At 37.1% G+C, this 13,295-nt stretch overlaps 1 protein-coding gene across 1 annotated transcript; it reads right to left on the bottom strand.

The window, feature by feature from the left end:
* Window positions 1-2,916: 2,916 nt before the first annotated feature.
* On the bottom strand, window positions 2,917-12,916 carry pdia2 (protein disulfide isomerase family A, member 2). The gene is made up of 11 exons (XM_056263594.1): window positions 12,575-12,916; window positions 11,567-11,773; window positions 11,339-11,472; window positions 11,021-11,158; window positions 7,488-7,601; window positions 7,226-7,351; window positions 6,872-7,069; window positions 6,673-6,793; window positions 4,140-4,321; window positions 3,132-3,266; window positions 2,917-3,013 (listed from the first exon to the last, which is right to left on the bottom strand). Exons 1-11 carry the CDS (start codon window positions 12,834-12,836, stop codon window positions 2,948-2,950), a joined length of 1,683 nt encoding a protein of 560 aa, XP_056119569.1. The 5' UTR covers window positions 12,837-12,916; the 3' UTR covers window positions 2,917-2,947.
* Window positions 12,917-13,295: the final 379 nt, after the last annotated feature.

Below are 13,295 nucleotides of genomic sequence, written 5' to 3'. Positions count from 1 at the left end.
CGTGTTAAAATAGTCACTTTTAGAGGGTGACCAAAAACGCACCGTTTTTGTGTGTGTCCCTTTAAATGCAAATGAGCTGCTGGGTGGGGTGGGGCAACGCATTCTCGCATTCTCATCCTTTGGCGTCATATAGGTGACGCCATATGACATGGCATCCTTTAGCGTCAATATAACACGCACTGTTATGGGTAGGTTTAGGGGGGTACAGTTATGACGCCTTGGGATCTGCGTCTCATATTGACGCTAAACGATGCCATGTGCGTTGGATTTAGACGAGCGTCACCTGTATGACGCCTTGGGTTCTGCTCATATTGATGCTAAAGGATGCCATGTGCGTAAGATTTCAACGAAATGTCCAAAGCGTCACATGTACGACGCCAAAGGATGAGAACGGGCTGGGTGGGGAGACACAAGCTTCAACAGCTTGTGTCCTTCTACCTCACACACGCACTGAAAATTTCAAAAACTTTTAGCCTTTTATGTTCAAATCAGAGTCAGACAATGATGGAGAGACTCAAGAAGAAGTGACATGTAGAAGCAACAGGACATTTCTGAATGGTTTGTGGATTAATTTATGTAGCTTATGTGTCTATCTTCTAGTCATTGATTAGCATATTCTGTCATGATAATCTATAAATCACGTTCACGGGGGCGGGGTTTATGTAAATTTTAGGGAGGAATGTTGTGTAGTCCCTACCAGAGCCATAGAGAGAAAGAGTTGCGACACTCCCATAGACCGCCATAGGAACTTTTGAATGCGGAAGTAACGCGTGTCGTGGAGCGGCCAATAGTTCCAAACACTGATAGTTTCTCCATTGAACCCCATTCATTTTCAGTGCTTCAGAAGTACGCTCGCTGGTAAATTAATGAAATTACTGTATTTTTTTTTACTTTTACACACATTAGCCGACCTCTCGTGAATCTAGTCTGTAGTTATATTTTATGTAGCCAGTTTTAGTAAATGTTTATTGGAAGATAATAGGTTAATTGCAGTGATAGCTTACGTGACCAACACTTCACTAACGTTAGCTAACTGGTAACCTGATGTATATAATATATAATATTTTTAATAATATTTTATATGTATATATATATATAGCCTATATATAATATTATATACACACACACACACACACACACACAATTCATTTATTTAAATGGATTAGGGTTATGCATGTGCTTATATGTATTTAGGAACATAGTTAATTCACTCATTAACTATCTCTCCGGTTTAATTTTATGAAGGTTGAATATTTACCGAACATTGCTGTATATAGTCGTTGCTTTCTACGTTATGGGAGCAGTCTATTTCCCTCCTAAATCATTCATTTGTACATGCACAGCGTAATTATTTATATTTTATGTTGGTTGGAATTCTGAACGGACTGCAGACCTCTTTGCGTGATCACGAAGGTAATAGCTAATGGCTGAATCAGAATTTATAAGCAAGATCACGGGAATCAATAGCCTAATACAGCCCAGTTGTGCTAAAATAAATATCATGAGACGTCCATCATCAGGTGAATGACATGGAAAAGTTAAGTTAGAGCCGCTAAAGCCAGTGCTATTACTACCCATGCGAACATGAACACTAAGCTTTTCCCTCCAAAAATATAGCCTAAAACTTATCTAAGTTGTCACCCTGCCTCTCCAAATGCAAAACTGACATTAACAAAATGCAATAACAGCTTAAAAAGTACTTGGGTGTGTGTTTTATTTTATATTTACCGTTTAATAATGCAATCGCTGCTGTCTGTCCATAGAAGAACATGACAGCGTGACAGCCGTCGCGGCGACATCAAAGTGTGTCGCAACTCTGTCTCTCTATGGCTCTGGTCCCTACCAGCCGTTTGTTATAGTCCTTAAAAAGCAATTTCTTTAAAAGTAAATATCTCCCTTTGCTTTAAACTTTGAGCGTTGTAACTTTGCAGATGTTTTGTATGCTCAAACAGCAACATTACACACTAACTAAAGTTAGAAAAGTGAAACCATAATCTACCACCCCTTTAAAGTCCCCGTGAACCGGAAGTTGCAAACGACTTTTCTCCAGTGTTGTGACGTATTTCCGAGAGAAACGGAATACTAAATGAGGCAAAATAGTGGGCGTGGCTTTTTTCCAACTAGCACCTGATTGGATCTAGAAAAGTAGGTGTTTTCATTCAGCCTGTCTACTGTCAGTTGGAGGGGCGTGGTTATGGATGTTAAGCAGACGCCCAAACCGTAAAGCCTACGTCATCGGGCAAGGTCCTCCAATGCAGAGGGGAGGGGCATTTTCAAAATTTGATTAAAGATTACAAAGCCAAAAAATTTTTTTGTGTGGATTGACTTGCATGGATGAATTCTTCACCACAAAACAATCAATTTAGGCAAACAAAGTAAGTATGGTCAATTTTGATTTAATGGGGACTTTAAAACCAAACTCTCCAGTCCTTTGGTAAATCCCTCTTGTGATTTTCTCTGGATTTATTTGCTCCGTTTGATGACTTTTGCTTTTCGTTGCCCTTATTATTATTTTATTTTAGACTCTGTTTTGGCTTTTTTCCCCAGTTTGGAATTACTTTATGTATTATTTTGGAAATACTTTCTGGACTGATTAGAGACATTAAGTGTAGGCTATTCTCTGATTGAGCTCTCATTTCTGCAACTGTTCTCCACCTTCTACATTTACCCCTCACAGCCTATAGTTCTAACCTCTGTCTTACAATACTGACACTGATAGTGTCTAACTGATCCCATACCAGACAGAAATAAATTATAGACCACCAGGACCATGAATAAAACCTTTAAATGTTAAGCTATTTTTATTCAAATTAGTCAGGTATGTAGTTTGTTGTTATGGTCCAGTGCAGAGAAAATGACATTAATCTGATAAAACACATTTGTCTCATGTTGCATAAATCTCACACTGATCTGGTGCAGTACAAAGGATTTGATTTATGCGTTGTCTTTACAGCTCATCTTTGCTTGTTTCATTGTTAGATTTTGGTGACTCTTCTATCGATTCATCCGACACCTGAAAAGCAGAAAGAAAAACACCAACTATATTACTCAAATAAGGTTTTTTTTTTTTTTTTTTTTTTGCACCTAATATCAGGCTAAATAATCAATCCATCTGTTGGCTTTTGACTGACCTCATCTTCATCCTCATCATCATCCTCATCATCATCATTGTCCTCATTTTTGCTCTCTTCTTCTGGTAACACTCCTCCATTATCCAGGAACTTTGAGAATGTTTCCAAATCTCTATTTCCATCATAGTCAACAATCTGATTTTAAAAAGTATTTTAAAAGCATTTTTTTAGTGCTGCCATTCTCACTCTTAGTTACACATAATAACATAAGGAAAAACAACAACATAGGCCTATCATTTGATGTCTGTTTATAATATATATTTGGGCGCATAAATTTAAACTTATAAATTTAAGTTAACTGCAAAACAAATGTACAGAATTAAAATGCTAAAAATTCTAAAATGTATTTTATACATAATATATATTTTACAAAATGATTTGGACTCTAAGGGGGCCTTTACGTAAATCTGTGTACAGTTTTCAACTGAAAATGGAAATATTTTTATGCGTTTTGGCCATTCATTTACACATCAACAGTGTTTTGAAAACGGTTTCAAATTGCAAGTTTTTGAAAATAGTGACTTCATGCGCATGCACATTAGTATGTGTTCAGTAGGCGGGTAGTGTTTCTTTGCGAAGAGACATCGCCAACTACTGGCCTAGCATGCATACTACAGCGTTTTTAGTCATTTTCACGGATCCGTGTGAAGTTGAACGTGGATTATTTTCACAGCTTTGTCAAAACTTTTCAGTTTTTAGTACATCGTTGTTGTGTAAACGTAGGCCTACCCCAAATTTTCTAGACAAATCAAAGCCATAGGTCTAACCAAATTTGAAGTTGATATCACAAAAATGGAATCCACTAAAAGGTTTTAAAATACCATTTCAATGGTGATGCAGTCCAATTTCAAAACGGTTTTCACGGGATGAATTTTGAGTGTTTTTAATGATACCTAATTTATGATGATAACTAAAATATGTGATAAAGGCAATAAAAAGAGCGCCAAGTGTCCCACTACCAAGACACTTATAGGTAACAGGCTTTAGAGTGTGTGTGTTGTTGCGAACCTTCTTTTCAGTCCCAGCAGGAAAATATTTAATGGTGGGAAATCCCTGTATAATGACATCTTCCACATCGTTTTCTGTGGCATCCATTTTTGCAATTATTAAGTCCTCATGGTCTTTGTACTTCTCTCCCAATGCATCCCACACAGGAACCAGCTGCTGACAGTGACCACACCATGGAGCATCTGTGAGAATGACACAATGATAAAGTCGGCTGAAATGGAAATTGCGATAGTCTTTTCTTCCCTGTTGTGATGTAAGCTATATCTGAGTAAAACGACTTCTCGATACTTGATTTTGTCTATGGGGAATTGATTGGATCGTTGGACTGTTGGGATTTGCTTTTGGTCAATCTCATGTGAGTGACAGGTTGTCCCACCCTCACGGCAGTAATGATGGCCAGCAGCCATATCACCCTGTAGCCCAAGACTGGTTGTCCATTGAAGCTAAGCAGGGCTGAGCCTGGCCAGTACCTGGATGAGACCTCCTGAGAAAACCAGGTTGCTGCTGGAAGAGGTGTTAGTGAGGCCAGTAGGGGGTGCTCCCCCTGTGGTCTGTGTGGGTCCTAACACCCCAGTGTAGTGATGGGGACACTATACTGTCAAAAGAGCACCGTCCTTCGGATGAGACGTAAAACCAAGGTCCTGACTCTCTGCGGTCATTAAAAATCCCATGGCACTTCTCGTAAAAGAGTAGAGCCCCGTTCACACTACACGCGACTAAGCGACCCGATACCATTCATTTCAATGGTGAGCGGGCGACCGTTGGCGACTAGATGGGGCGTGTCTGACGACGCGACAAAGTTGAGATCTGTTTAACTTTATGCAAATGCAGAGCGACTTTCGGGAGCAACAACCAATAGGAGTGAAGTCAGTGGAGCGCGTCACTCTTCAGTGCTGAGTCTGACCGAGGCAAGTTGAACGAAAAGGTCGTTTTAGCAGTCAGAAACTGTCCTATTATTTATGATATATCTCCGTGTACATACAGTGGTATTCACCGTACTGACTCCATGCCTGAATGGTTTCGGGAACCCAGATAGACCGGTATTTGCCCGTTTTCTGCAGTTAAATAGCCACGATGGCAAAGAGCACTCACTGTTTCTCATTCATCTTTAATATTATGCATTTTATGTACTGATTCCATTTATATTTAGACTTTTCCTTCCAAAATATTTGTTTGTAGCGGCAAGAAAACGTATTTGTTGTCTAACATAGAGTAACATCCGTGAATGACACTCACAAACATTACTAGGCAACCAGTAGTGGGAACGCCCACTAGCGACCTCATCGCCAGCGACTGACGACTTGCAGCGACAAAGTCGCGTGTAGTGTGAACGGGGCTTAGGGGTGTAACCCCGGTGTCCTGGCCACATTCCACCCATTGGCCCTTGCCAATCATGGCCTCCTAATAATCCAAATCCATTGAATCGGCTCTATCACTCTCTCTCCTCTCCACCTAGCTGGTGTTTGGTGAGCGCACTGGCACCGTTGTACTGTGGCTGCCATCGCATCATCCAAGTGGATGCTGCACACTGGTGGTGGTTGAGGAGAGATCCCCTGATATGATTATAAAGCACTTTGGGTGTAGTACATATGAAAGCGCTATATAAATGCCTCATTCAGTCATTCATTTATTCATTCAGTAAACACGGCATCAAGGAAGAGAAGTCGTTGCAAGTTAAAAAGAGCTGCAGTCCGTAGTTGTTCCTCTATGACGCCATCTCTGTTCGAAATCTGCAATTGCAGTTATTCACGGAATTATCAACTTTACGTGGGTTGTGCCTCGGCATGGCACAGCACGGATGAATCCTATGTTTTGAGGAGAATGTGCGGCTGTCAGTCACCGCACTGGTGTGGATACTGGCATTCACTGTAAATCACGCTGATTAAATCTAATAATCGCTTATCATATCACGTCAAACCGTGCAAATTATACTTTGTTCTCAAATTGTTAATGTTAACAACATCAGCATTGCGTGACTACATTTAATGCACTGATATTTATCCTTGTTTTCGCATGGGCCGGTTGCAGTCTCTTTTTGAATCTCGGGGGAATCTGTTGTCACTGGTGATTGTCGTTTGAACCTTTCTGGATCCGCCTTCAAATTGAAAAGTTTAATTATATCAAGTGCTGTGAGAAAAGGCTATAAACCTCCAGCATCCTCACACGCACTATAGCCTACTAGCCGAGACTCCTTCTTTATGTGTACAGATGTGACGTAATGACGCAAAGACATGCTCAAATCTCCCGCGGAAATCCAGGAAAAAATTAAAAACATTATTACAAGCTTACCAGTTTGAATCGAGCTAAGGTAAGCAGATAGTTTTGAACACTGGCTGGTTATGTACTTGGTCCAAAATTTATTTTGGATAATTTTTAACCCAAAAAAGTTACGGACTGCAGCTTTAAATACTTTTATATTTGAGCCTAAGAAGAACTAACTTACCAAATTCCCTTCTGATTTAATATAAAAGTAACCCTTGTACATGCTATTTGTTGTAAATAAAGCATAAAAAAATAAATAAAAACAACTTACAAAATTCCACAAAGACGTTCTTAGTCTCATCGAAAGCCACTTCATTAAAGTTCTTCCCTACAAGAACTTTAACCGGATTCTTGTCCCAGTCCTCAGGAATTTCTTGAGTCTTCAAAAAGGGCTAGAATAAAGTGTAGATTGTTTTTTAGTAGGCAGATTTAGAAACTTGATCAATATTCAATAATGCTGCATTACACACCTTCACAGTACCATCCAGAACACCCTGGCAAAATGTTCTCAGCGTGTCTTTGTTGATGGTTGATCCTTCCATTGCGTATGTCACCACTTTCTCAGTGTTGATCAGGCGAATAATAGGAACATCATTTTCAGAGATACTGAAATACTTCAGCACATGATCCGCTTTGTCAGATGTAACATCTAACGTGATGAAAAGCACCTACACACACACACAGAGACTGTGAGCATGACAAGATTTGAAATGGCTCTCTGAAAAACAAATATGAATCTTGATTCTGAAAAGAAATCATGTGATGTTATATTTAACATTAATGTTTATTCCTTATTTAGTTACAATTTAGTTACGTAAACTTACTTTTTCCTTAAACTCACTGGCAACATCTCTAAAATCTTCGAGCAGTGCATTCTGGGATTCCACAGTTGTATTAATGAATAGTAGCATATGATTACGGACCTTAGAGCTAAAAATGTGATCAGCGTTCTGCAGAAAGATAATATAAATACAAAGAAAACAAAAATAGTGATTATATCATAAATTATTTTTTGATTCATGCACACATTTTATATATTTTTGGTTGTTCATTGGTCAGTTTATCAAATTAATTTTAAAGTGTTACCTCTTCATTAAATGGAATGACAAGTTTCATACTTTTAGAATGGATGAATGAAATCAGATCCCCTTTGTCTAGCTTTTCCTCGGAGAGTGGCATGTCTGCCCGCTTTTCATCAAACTGGAACATATACAAAAAAAAGGACATGTTGAGAGATATAGTTGAACATAGCCAAACTGAATTAATTGAATTAATTACATTATTTTTCTTTTTATTACACAAGAAAGTTATGTTTGGCTTGTGAACGAATCTGTGTTTTTAAATGAATCTTTTAAGTGCACAAATCTTACACTTTTATGCACATGCTGTATAGATATTTCATTTACTGAAGTCTCAAGTGTGCGGCTTTTACTGCCTTCAGTGACTGAGTATAACATGAACCAATAGCTTTTGAGTGTGGGCAGAAAAGATGCATTTCATTGGTTGGACTAACTGAATGAAAACGCCCCCTCCGCTGATGTTTCATGCCTGAACTAGACTCAGAGCAACACTGAATGAAGGTCTTGTCATAAGTTTGTCATGTAGGTCAATCTTGGTCATAGAAAGTGGATTGTGCAAAAATGACAGATGACCATACATAATTAAAAAGGCTTAAGTATGGTATTAAACATTCTTTTGTGAGTCTCTTGTTAGAGCCCGAGCACCGATGGATTGGAATTGCTCTGTTTATTAGATTTGTAATCAAGCAAATTTTGATAAAAGGATGTTGAGGCTTGTTTCTGTCGACTCGTGTTTTAGGCAAATTGGTTAGATTAATTATTCAATGACTCACACATAACACACAAAAAGATTCAATTGTTTCCGTCGACTCGTGTTTTTAGAGAATCGGTTAGATTAATTATTTAATGACTCACTCATAACACAAAAGATTCAAATTGTTTCCATCAACCCATGTTTTTAGCAAATCGGTCAGATTAATTATTCAATGACTCAAACATAACACAAAAAAGATTCAATTATTTCCGTCGACTCATGTTTTTAGCGAATGTGTTAGATGAATTATTCAATGACTCAATTATAACACACAAAAGATTCAATTATTTCCATCGACTCGTGTTTTTAGCGAATGTGTTAGATGAATTATTTAATGACTCACTCATAACACACAAAAGATTAAATTTTTTCCATCGACTCGTGTTTTTAGCAAATCGGTTAGATGGATTATTCAATGACTCACTCATAACAAACAAAAGATTCAATTATTTCCGTCAACCCATGTTTTTAGCAAATCGGTTAGATTAATTATTCAATAACTCGCACATAACACACAAAAAGATTCAATTGTTTCCGTCGACTCGTGTTTTTAGAGAATCGGTTAGATGAATTATTCAATGACACACACAACACACAAAAAGATTCAATTGTTTCCGTCAACTTGTGTTTTTAGCGAATCGATTAGATGAATTATTTAATGACTCACTCATAACACAAAAGCTTCAAATTGTTTCCATCGACCCATGTTTTTAGCAAATCGGTTAGATTAATTATTCAATGACTCACTCATAACACACAAAAGATTCAATTATTTCCGTCGACCCATGTTTTTAGCAAATCGGTTAGATTAATTATTCAATGACTCACTCATAACACACAAAAGATTCAATTTTTTCCATCGACTCGTGTTTTTAGCAAATCGGTTAGATAGATTATTCAATGACTCACTCATAAAACACAAAAGATTCAATTATTTCCGTCGACCCATGTTTTTAGCAAATCGGTTAGATTAATTATTCAATGACTCACTCATAACACACAAAAGATTCAATTTTTTCCATCGACTCGTGTTTTTAGCAAATCGGTTAGATAGATTATTCAATGACTCACTCATAACACAAAAGATTAAATTTTTTCCATCGACTCGTGTTTTTAGCAAATCGGTTAGATGGATTATTCAATGACTCACTCATAACACACAAAAGATTCAATTGTTTCCGTTGAATCGTGTTTTTAGCAAATCGGTTAGATGGATTATTCAATGACTCACTCATAACACACAAAAGATTCAATTGTTTCCGTCGAATCGTGTTTTTAGCAAATCGGTTAGATGGATTATTCAATGACTCACTCATAACACACAAAAGATTCAATTGTTTCCATTGAATCGTGTTTTTAGCAAATCGGTTAGATGGATTATTCAATGACTCACTCATAACACACAAAAGATTCAATTGTTTCCATTGAATCGTGTTTTTAGCAAATCGGTTGGATGGATTATTCAATGACTCACTCATAACACACAAAAGATTCAATTGTTTCCGTCGACTCGTGTTTTTAGCAAATCGGTTAGATGGATTATTCAATGACTCACTCATAACACACAAAAGATTCAATTGTTTCCGTCGACTCGTGTTTTTAGCAAATCGGTTAGATGGATTATTCAATGACTCACTCATAACACACAAAAGATTCAATTATTTCCGTCGACCCATGTTTTTAGCAAATCGGTTAGATTAATTATTCAATGACTCACTCATAACACACAAAAGATTCAATTATTTCCGTCGACCCATGTTTTTAGCAAATCGGTTAGATTAATTATTCAATGACTCACTCATAACACACAAAAGATTAAATTTTTTCCATCGACTCGTGTTTTTAGCAAATCGGTTAGATAGATTATTCAATGACTCACTCATAAAACACAAAAGATTCAATTATTTCCGTCGACCCATGTTTTTAGCAAATCGGTTAGATTAATTATTCAATGACTCACTCATAACACACAAAAGATTCAATTTTTTCCATCGACTCGTGTTTTTAGCAAATCGGTTAGATAGATTATTCAATGACTCACTCACAACACACAAAAGATTAAATTTTTTCCATCGACTCGTGTTTTTAGCAAATCGGTTAGATGGATTATTCAATGACTCACTCATAACACACAAAAGATTCAATTGTTTCCGTCGAATCGTGTTTTTAGCAAATCGGTTAGATGGATTATTCAATGACTCACTCATAACACACAAAAGATTCAATTGTTTCCGTTGAATCGTGTTTTTAGCAAATCGGTTGGATGGATTATTCAATGACTCACTCATAACACACAAAAGATTCAATTGTTTCCATAAAATCGTGTTTTTAGCAAATCGGTTAGATGGATTATTCAATGACTCACTCATAACACACAAAAGATTCAATTGTTTCCGTTGAATCGTGTTTTTAGCAAATCGGTTAGATGGATTATTCAATGACTCACTCATAACACACAAAAGATTCAATTGTTTCCGTCGACTCGTGTTTTTAGCAAATCGGTTAGATGGATTATTCAATGACTCACTCATAACACACAAAAGATTCAATTGTTTCCGTCGACTCGTGTTTTTAGCAAATCGGTTAGATGGATTATTCAATGACTCACTCATAACACACAAAAAGATTCAATTGTTGCAATGTTACCTGGAGAATGAATCCGTGAAGGAATCTTTTTTTAGAAAACAAATGTAAAAGTTTTGAATCGCTGGGATTAATTCAAATACCCACCAATAGTAGTTTGTCTACCAATCACAAAATGTAGTGCTGTAGAAGCATGGGATTACCTTCTTGAAGAGCACCATTGAGTCACTCTTTACATTATACTTATTGAAGATGTCTGGGTTGCTTGTGATGCCAAAGATAAAGTCCACTGCTATTAAAGTTACATCATAGAATGTCTTTGCCTTATCTCCTTCCAAATCCTTGAATAGACAGAGAGAGTAAATTCAATTACATTTAAAACAATTCTAATAAATCTGATAAATCGTTTGTTGTGAATAGAGAGTGTCATCTGTTTTTTATACAGTATACTGCACCCAAATTATAAGGCATTGTCACATCGTAAAAGTCAGTTATTTTTATGCAAAGAAAAGATAATTTACCTGGAAGAATCCAACCACAACCACCTCATTTGCATCCAGCAGAGCCTCTGCACTCTTCACATCATTGAGAACAGCAGCACTGGGGCCTGTGTGCCTCTCCAGCCACATCGTGATTCCTTTTACAGTTCGCTTTCCTTTTCAAATCACATAATAATGCCTATAAGCTTCTTCACACTCTATGAATATAAAATCATGCATGCGAACACACTAAACAAATAAATACATTACCAGAAAAATCGGTGACATTTTGCCTGTTGCCATCTTTGAAGAATTTAAGTGTGGGAAAACCACCCACAGCAAACTCGTTGGCAAGTTCTTTCTCTTCTGAGGCATCCACTTTAGCCAGCCGTACATCAGATGAACCATTTTTCAGCAGTCCAGCCACTTCAGCATAAATGGGCTCCAGACTGCGGCAGTGACCACACCATGGAGCATCTTTTTTTGTTTTGAAAGAAAGTGCAAGGTTGATACCTACATCTACCTTCATATAAAGCACACCGGGGCTAGTTGTCACACTTGGATGTTGTCCCGCAGTAAGGTTTTGAGACATGTAAGTTTCAGATGTAAAAAAGTTTTTGGTTTCTTTTTGAGCACTCTATTCATCAAAGAATTACTGTTCTTACTGTATTTTTATCAAATAAATATGCCTATAAGATACTTCTTTCAAAAACATTACAAAGTCTTACCGACCCCAAACTTTTGAATGGTGGTAAATACTATATATATGCTGAAATTGTTAAAGAAACATTACAAGAGTATAAAGTGTGAAAACTAGACCATATACTTTCGCTTTCCATGTTAGTTATGTGCTAGAACGTAAGTTGCAAATTGCATTTTCATAAATGTAACAGTTAGCATTCATAATTGAAAAAAATGTTCACCTTCTACTTTAACATTTTACTGCAATAATAGGATAATACACAATACAGTGTTGTAAAATTTGCATAAATGGCCAGTCTTTCAAGTGTGGGAGAAATAACAGGTGCGCTCCTGATGGAGGATGTGTCAAACAAACATTAGCAATCTTTGAACTTTTCTTGTGCTGCTCGTGGATAGGACAGTTTAAAGGCATGCAACTACATCTTTTTGAGTGAAAGGGACACTTTTTTCTTCTCATTTTGAACACACATTGCAGTTAAAATTCCTTCATTCATGGCCAATTGTTTTCTTGCGTTAATAAGATCAAAATGAGCATTTTTTAAGTACATTAATGTTCATATGGAAAGTCATACTTACAAAATTCCACAAGCAGGAACTTGTTCTCACTGAGCGCTCTGTCGAAGTTGACACTATGAAGCACCAAAACGTCGTTTTCTTCTGTAATTTTATCTGTCTTTTCTTGTTTCTCTGGTTCTGCATCATTTTCAGTGCCTTCCTCAACTTTTTCTTCCCCGTTGTTTCCTTTTTCTTCAACGTTGTCCTCAGTCTTTTCATCCTCTGCCCTCACACACAGGCCGCAGAGCAAGAGGGTGAACCCCAGAATGTGTAGAAGCCTCATGGTCAGTCAGTTCAGCGGACCTGTAGTAAAAGTGCTGAAATGAGCTGTAAAATGCTGCTGTCTGGTCTTGAGGCGCTGATAAGAGAACACTGACGCTGACGAATCATTGAAAAGCCTGCGTGGTGCAAATCTACTGGTCTTACTGGCCACTTCACATGTGCCATGACAGTGTGCCGTTGGAAATTAGCATTAGATTACAGGCAAATATAATAACGTATAGAAATTCATTTCAGTTAACATAGCTTTCTTTTTTTTGCTTGCTTCATCTTAACCAATTATTGAACAGATGAGCTAGTAGATAAAAACTGCTTTCATTTACATGCATGTCTTTTGACTACATATATATATACATACAGTCCAAAATCAAAATAATAAATATTGTCTCATGTTAAATTATTTTCATTGACAAAACAAGTGCATTCATGGAAGTTCAACTATTTCCAATCAATGTGTGACCAA

The sequence above is a fragment of the Rhinichthys klamathensis genome, unplaced genomic scaffold (assembly GCF_029890125.1).
Source record: "Rhinichthys klamathensis goyatoka isolate OS25496 unplaced genomic scaffold, OSU_Roscu_1.1 h1tg000208l_1, whole genome shotgun sequence".
NCBI lineage: Eukaryota > Metazoa > Chordata > Actinopteri > Cypriniformes > Leuciscidae > Rhinichthys > Rhinichthys klamathensis.
This window is presented reverse-complemented; position numbering and strand designations above follow the sequence as displayed.

What these genes read in the sequence shown, in the direction of transcription:
- pdia2 (XM_056263594.1), bottom strand. Translation starts at nt 12,836, where the DNA reads ATGAGGCTTCTACACATTCTGGGGTTCACCCTCTTGCTCTGCGGCCTG. An exon ending in TTGTGGTTGGATTCTTCCAG is followed by an intron (nt 11,159 to 11,338) that starts GTAAATTATCTT and finishes TGTCTATTCAAG; the next exon opens with GATTTGGAAGGAGATAAGGC. An exon ending in TCATTCCATTTAATGAAGAG is followed by an intron (nt 7,352 to 7,487) that starts GTAACACTTTAA and finishes ATCTTTCTGCAG; the next exon opens with AACGCTGATCACATTTTTAG.